This window comes from Myotis lucifugus, unplaced genomic scaffold (genome assembly GCF_000147115.1).
Source record: "Myotis lucifugus unplaced genomic scaffold, Myoluc2.0 scaffold_40, whole genome shotgun sequence".
NCBI classification, from domain to species: Eukaryota; Metazoa; Chordata; class Mammalia; order Chiroptera; family Vespertilionidae; genus Myotis; species Myotis lucifugus.
This window is the reverse complement of record NW_005871088.1, coordinates 66,203-72,725: the sequence shown is the minus strand read 5'-3', so window position 1 is coordinate 72,725 and position 6,523 is coordinate 66,203. Positions and strand designations below refer to the sequence as shown.

The 6,523-nt window shown below is 53.9% G+C and overlaps 1 protein-coding gene across 1 annotated transcript; it reads right to left on the bottom strand.

Moving 5' to 3' along the window:
* Positions 1-4,703: 4,703 nt before the first annotated feature.
* LOC102422665 (cancer/testis antigen 1) lies at positions 4,704-5,912 on the bottom strand. Its single transcript, XM_006087771.1, has 3 exons — positions 5,611-5,912; positions 5,119-5,247; positions 4,704-4,842 (listed from the first exon to the last, which is right to left on the bottom strand). Exons 1-3 carry the CDS (start codon positions 5,910-5,912, stop codon positions 4,704-4,706), a joined length of 570 nt encoding a protein of 189 aa, XP_006087833.1.
* Between the last annotated feature and the right edge of the window lie 611 nt (positions 5,913-6,523).

Sequence of the window (6,523 nt, the reverse complement as noted above, 5' to 3'; positions counted from 1 at the left end):
TGGGGCAGGGCACTCAGAAGGGTCTTGCCTCAGTAGTGTGGGGAAAATGTCCTCACATGGCCTTTTCTCGGTGCACGGGGATGGAGAGAGAGGAAGTGAGGGGGGGAGAGAGAGAGAGAGAGAGAGAGAGAGAGAGAGAGAGAGAGAGAGAGAGAGAGAAAGAAAGAAGAAGAAGAAGAAGAAGAAGAAGAAGAAGAAGAAGGAGGAGGAGGAGGAGGAGGAGGAGGAGGAAGAGGGGGGAAGAGTCAGAATCGGGGGAGGTAGTGCAGGCGAGCTCTGGTGTCTTCTTATAAGGAGGCTAATCCTGCAGGACCTCATTTAACCTTAGTTACTTCCTAAAAGGCCACATCTCCCAATACAGCCTCACGGGGTTTAGGGCTTCAATATGTGACTTTGAGGCAATGGGGGGGAACACAAACACAGCAAATCTTCGGAGCCAGACTCTAAAGGATCCAACTATTTCCAAGTCACTTAACAGCATCCAGAACAAAGCTCAAAAAAATGCAGGGTGGGGCAAAATAGGTTTACAGTTGTCCATATGGAAAATTAAACAATAACTAATACACAATAACATAAGAATAAACTCGGTTTCACATACTCCCAACTGTAAACCTACTTTTGCCCTACACTGTACGTCTAGGACTATAAAGATACCAGCAGTTAGGGGGAAATCGTAATGTCTGGCATCCAGAAACCTACCAGAAGCAGAAAACAACAACAACAGCCAATAATGAGGAGAGGAATCATGCAAGAAAAGGCTGGAAAGAAAGAAACACGGCCGTTATTTGCAGCAGAGAAAATCTGATGGTTTCTGCAAAGGAACTACTAGACTCATCAGGGAGTTTAGCAAGTTTGCAGGATGCAACATCTTTTTAGAGAGAGCAACTATAAGAAGGTGGAAAAGTTAAAAATAAGAGGCTTAGTTCTCCCTGTTAACATAGGAGGCACCCCCACTCCCCCTTTCAGAAAGCATTTACTTCAGAAAGCTTGTAACTTCTCTCTCTGCCTCTTGGAAAGCGTGTAAATTTCGTTTCCTGCAGGAGACAAGAAGCAGCCTGTGACTGGACAATCGGCCGACCTACATGTGCAGAAAACCAGCATGCTCAGCAACAGAAAGCCACTTGGGGAGTCCAAGTCTTAGGGTGTAAATGCACTGACACGTGCCCCCCGTGCGGCTCATGCTCAGGCCCTGGCAGCCCCTAAGGCTGTCCCACAGGAAGGGACAAGGGCGGGTCCTCTGAATATGAGGAAAGCCTTCCCACGTGTCCTTTGCCTGCGTTCCACGGCACAGGCAGCCTGTCCTCACGTCAAACGCGGGCACAGAAAAGGACCCAGAGCTGTCAAAGCTGGGGACCAGAGTCAGGAGACCACAGCTGTGGCTCCACACCCAACCCGTGCGCTGCCTGAGGCAGCACCCACTCCCATTCTCCCAGGTGAGGCCTCGCACAAACCAGCTCTGAGCCACGCACTCAATAAGCCAGACCCCAGGGGCCAGGGCATCAGAAGGTGGTGAGACAGGCGAGGACGCTCAGGGTGTGGACGAGACAGGGGTGGGCCCTCCAAACAGGGGGAATGCCCTCAGCAGCTGCTCTCCCCGCACCATCCAGCCCAGGGCGCAGGCAGCCCGCACCCGCGGTCCAGTGCAGGAGGCAGGTCGCTATTGCTGAAGGCCTCTCGCCAGCTTTATGACCCGGGAAGATCTTTTTCCAGGGCCTGGGAAACAGCTCTTCGGAATGGAGACATCAGGCAAGCTGGCGCCCCGTCCTGGGGTTTCTGTGGGAGGGTAGAAGCCAAACTTCAGTGGACACCTGGCTCCAAGTTGCAAAACTCGCTCCTGTCAAACAGATACAAGGTGTTCATTTCCCCGCTTGGACCATGTCAATTGCATTAGCCAGCGAGCTGCTCTAGCAAAATACCAACGCGGGGGTGGCTTAAACAACAGACATTTACTTCCTTCGGGATCTGCAGGCTAGAAGCCCACAATCAAGGTGCCAGGAAATTCAGCTTCTGGGAGGACTCGTCCTGGCTTGCGGGTGGCCACCTTCTCCTATGTCCTCACATGGCCTTTCCTCCGTGCAAGGGGATGGAGAGAGAGAGAGAGAGAGAGAGAGAGAGAGAGAGAGAGAGAGAGAGAGAAGGAAGAGGGGGACGGGAAAAGTCAGAGTCGAGGGAGGTAGTGCAGGCGAGCTCTGCTGTCTTCTTATAAGGAGGCGAATCCTGTAGGACCTCATTTAACCTGAGTTACTTCCTAAAAGGCCACATCTCCCAGTACAGCCTCACGGGGTTTAGGGCTTCAATATGTGACTTTGAGGCAATGGGGGGAACACAAACATTCGGTCCAAAACACCAGTGACCTGCCTCGCCCATGAGACTCAGTTGAGCGCCGAGCTATGAACAGGTCACGGTTGGATTCCTGGTCAGGGCATGTGCCCGGGCTGCGGGATCGATCTCCAGTGTGGGGCGGACAGGAGGCAGCGGATCAATGATTCTCTCTTATCATTGAAGTCTCTCTCTCTCTCTCTCTCTCTCTCTCTCTCTCTCTCTCTCTCCCCCTCTTCCTTCATCCATGAAATCAGTAAAAACAGTTTTTAAATACAAAACAACACAGAAAAACCCAGTGATCTGATACACACGGTCACCCCAGTTATCAGGTAAGTTTAGGATGAACTACATGTGAGCCCTGGTGGTGTCAGGTTCTCTTATTTCAGGACGAGATCCGCACATGTTGAGAACCTGTATGTGGCGGGGTCTACAGGGCGCGAGGGCGCGGGGTGGCGGGGGCTGGCGGGGCTGCGGAGTGCGGAGGTCCCCCGACAGGCGGCGGTGGGGGTGGGAGCGGGGTTGGGGGGGAGGGGCCCATGGCCCCGCACCTCGGAGAATATCGGCTTGCTAGATAAAAGGGTTACATTTCTTTCTGTCCTTGGAATCTCTTAGCACATTGTCTGGGATGTCCACCAGGTCCTGGTGCAATGGTTACGCAACAACAAAACGGCTTTTCTGCTGCCTTTCTGGAGACGTTTCCTGGGTTGGCAGAAGATTTAGTTCTATTTTTTATTTCTCAGCTACTACAAGTACCCGAAAAGAGCCCTCTTCATAGCTGAGGAGAGGGCGGGGGGCAGGGAAACAGGTATCAGCATTGTACCCCCAGTTCAAAGAGGGTCAAGTGTTTCAAGATATTAAAGGACCTGGGAGAATAGGAAAGCCACCTGAAAGGGGGCGGGGGTTCTTACCAACCTTCTTTTCTCTTCTGCTTGCCCTGCATCTGTCCATTCCTGCACTTGGCATTAGTCACATGGCCGTCCCCCAGAGCCACCGGGAGGGAAAGCGCTACCCCAGCGTCCTGGTGGCTCCAGGTGGCGGTGCTCAGGTAGGTATGACACCGTGGCTAAGAGGGTGGGTGCTTGAATCAAATAAAAATTCAAATCCAGCCTCTGACTCTTCTTAGCTGGGTGACCTTGAGAAAGTTACTTAGCTTCTCTGAGCCTCAAAAGGTATAATAGTATCTAGCTCACTGGGTTTTTGTGAGCATTATATATAACAATGTCGGTAAGTACATAGCACAGTGCTGGCATACAGAGCATTTTGTTTTTAGTTATATTTTCCCCAAGTCTTAACCAGTTGCCCCAGCACTTTTCTTCTCTGACCTGGAACAAGGACAGTAAAGCACACAATTCTTTTAAAAAAATATATTTTTATTGATTTCAGAGAGGAAGGGAGAGATAGGAACATCAAAGATGAGGGAATCATTGCTCGGCTGCCTCCTGCACGTTGGACCAAGCCCACACCCCAGACATGTGCCCTTGATCAGAATTGAACCTGGGGCCCTTTGTTCTGCAGGCCGACGCTCTATCCACTGAGCCAAACCAGCCAGGGCAAGCACACAATTCTTATTCTAGTGTTTCTGGATTCTTTGCTCTGCTCATGCAAACTGAGTTTGTGTGTGTGTGTGTGTGTGTGTGTGTGTGTGTGTGTGTGTTTGGTGGCAGGAAACAATTCCAGCAGTGACAGGGATGTGGGGACAGCATTCTGGCGTGGGTGGGCACATTTTCTGGAAATCAAGTTTGCTTTGTACATCTACCTGTTGGAATCTATCTTAAGAAAACCACCATTCATGCAGAGATTATATACAATAAGCCCATTAATACACTATGTGTAATAGGGAAAATGAAAATAATTCACGTGTTGAATAATGACATTATGATGCATCTTCTATGCATCCATTCAATAAGACCTAAGGCCCAGATATTAGATGAGAAAATTTCAGGGGGAAAAAAAATCAATGCTAACGGAAAAATCTTACTTGTGCATAACAACTGTTATACATTTAATGTAGACCAACAATTCTAAAACTATAAAAGTGTTCCAAACTGTTGAATGAGAAGATCCAAGTACTTTTCATTCATTAAACCGTCTTCCATTGCCTGTACTACTTGACTATCTGAACCCCAGAACCTCCCCTCCAACCCAAGGACAAAGGCAAGAAAGGCTGGATGCTGAAAAGAAACTCAGATACAAAATAGTAACTCACTTTTATTACGGATTTAGGCAATATTTAAGCATTACTCAAACAAGAGGGCAGAGAGTGCCCAAGGGCTAGTGTAGGCAAACAACAAACCCGGCACCCCCAAATAAAAGGGCAGCTACTGCAAAAACCATGGCCCCAGGGAAGGATGTACTTCCTAGGACGGGACACTCCTGGGGCCTCAATTCCCCTTTTGGGACTGACTCTTAGGACGAAAGTGGGGCACAAAATGCTGCATGGTCTGCACCACGATGGAAAGCCGGTGAAGCAAGGAAGCAGTAGAAATTTGCAGGAGGTCAGCGTCTTCAGCAGTTAAGCGGCTAAGAGTGAAGGGAGAAGAAAAGCATTTTAGAGGCGAGAACTCGGCGCCGTCCTCACTCCAACCCCTCCCCCAGGTGGCAATCAGACCTACTCCTCCATTAGAGAGGTCCTCAGGCTGCGGCAGACCCTCTAGTGACCCGGCGCCCCGCGGCCATCCTCAGACCCCCATCCTTGGGGTCCCCACATCGCCAACAGAGCGCCCCTGGGCCCGAGACCCGCCCGCCCGCCCGCCCGCCTCCTGCTGCTACTCCCTCCCCGTCCCTTCTGGAACTTACATGAACAGGTCACTGTCAGCCACTCTGAGGTCCCAGTGAACCCTCCCGTGGTAGGTTTCGGCCCCTGCCATCAGGTATCTGCGGGCCACCTCCGCATCCACGTAGGTCAGGAAAGGCACCGTGAGGGCGCTGGTGGAGTTAAGGTAAAGGCTCCATCCACACGGACTTTGTGGGTCAGGCGCCCTGGCCCACCAGAGGCCGGTCCTGCCCCAGGCCCCCCCTCAGGCCCCCCAAGACCCTCCAGGATGACCCTTCAAGGACTCTGGACCGCAGCCCCTCGTGAGCCACTTGCCGTGTCTCCGGGCCACGCCCCAGGTCTCCAGGCCACCACAGCTGCTTCCCCAGCCACCTCGGTCCCATGAGCCCCTCAGGCCTCCCCACCCGCAGCCCCCGAAGCCTATCCTGCCCGTTCTCCTGAGCCCCCCCACCTCCCGCCCATCCCCTCACCCTTCCCTCCCACGGGAGGGGGAGGGGGCGCCTTGGAAAAGATACAACTCCGACAGTCGGCGTCCAGGACCTCTGTGGGAGGTAGAGGCCACTGCAGCCTGCCCCGACTCCTGTGAGGCCGCCTCGACCTGCGAGGCCGCCTCGACCAGGGGGGGCCCCTCGACCTGCGAGGTCCCCTCGACCTGTGAGGCCCCTTCAACCTGGGGGGCTCCCTCGGCGGCAGGGCTTTCCTCTTTGGTGCTGTCCTGGTCTCCAGGGCCCACGGCGCCCCCTGGGACATTGGGTGACCCAGCACCACCGTCCATGCTGCCTCTGCCGTCGTCCTCCTCCTCCTTGGGAGCCTGCATGGCTGCGCTGCCCGCCACACACCGGAAGTCCCCTCTCACTCACACTGAGACAATGGCTTCCCAAGAAGCCCTGCCCCCTCAGGTTGCGCCTGCGCACACAGACCTGGGGGGCGGGAGGGAGGTGGCTCCTGGCACTGGATTGGTTCCTGTCCACAGTCTGCCCAGGGGGCGAGGAGGTGGCTCCTGGCACTGGATGAGGAGCGTGAGGAGCGTGAGGGCCCTGCAGGGAAACCTTGCGTGAGGAGCGGCTGGGCGTCCTCACGAAGCCCCGCCCCTCTGTGCGTGCGTCAGCGGGCCCCGCCCATCCTGGAAGAGCCAGGTTGGAATGAAAGGCCCGGATGCCTGGAGGCGGAGTGAGTCCACAGGAAGGAGAGCAGAAAGGTGGGTAGAATGTGGCAGGGAAAGCAGGGTCAAGACATGGCCGCCTGAGCCGTGCAGGGACACCATGCCTCGGGCATGGAGAGCCATGCCCTGAGGGAAGGACATGGTCCACGTCCCTGTGGGCACACTGTGTGTCCCTCGGGAAATGGCGAGGGGCAGGTGACCCGCTGGGGGAAACTGGCCATATTAAAAGCCTCTGCCAGCCTCAAACTTTTAGGAATCTGAGACTA

What these genes read in the sequence shown, in the direction of transcription:
- LOC102422665 (XM_006087771.1), bottom strand. Translation starts at nt 5,912, where the DNA reads ATGCAGGCTCCCAAGGAGGAGGAGGACGACGGCAGAGGCAGCATGGAC. An exon ending in GGACGCCGACTGTCGGAGTT is followed by an intron (nt 5,248 to 5,610) that starts GTATCTTTTCCA and finishes TAACTCCACCAG; the next exon opens with CGCCCTCACGGTGCCTTTCC. An exon ending in GCTGACAGTGACCTGTTCAT is followed by an intron (nt 4,843 to 5,118) that starts GTAAGTTCCAGA and finishes CTTCACTCTTAG; the next exon opens with CCGCTTAACTGCTGAAGACG.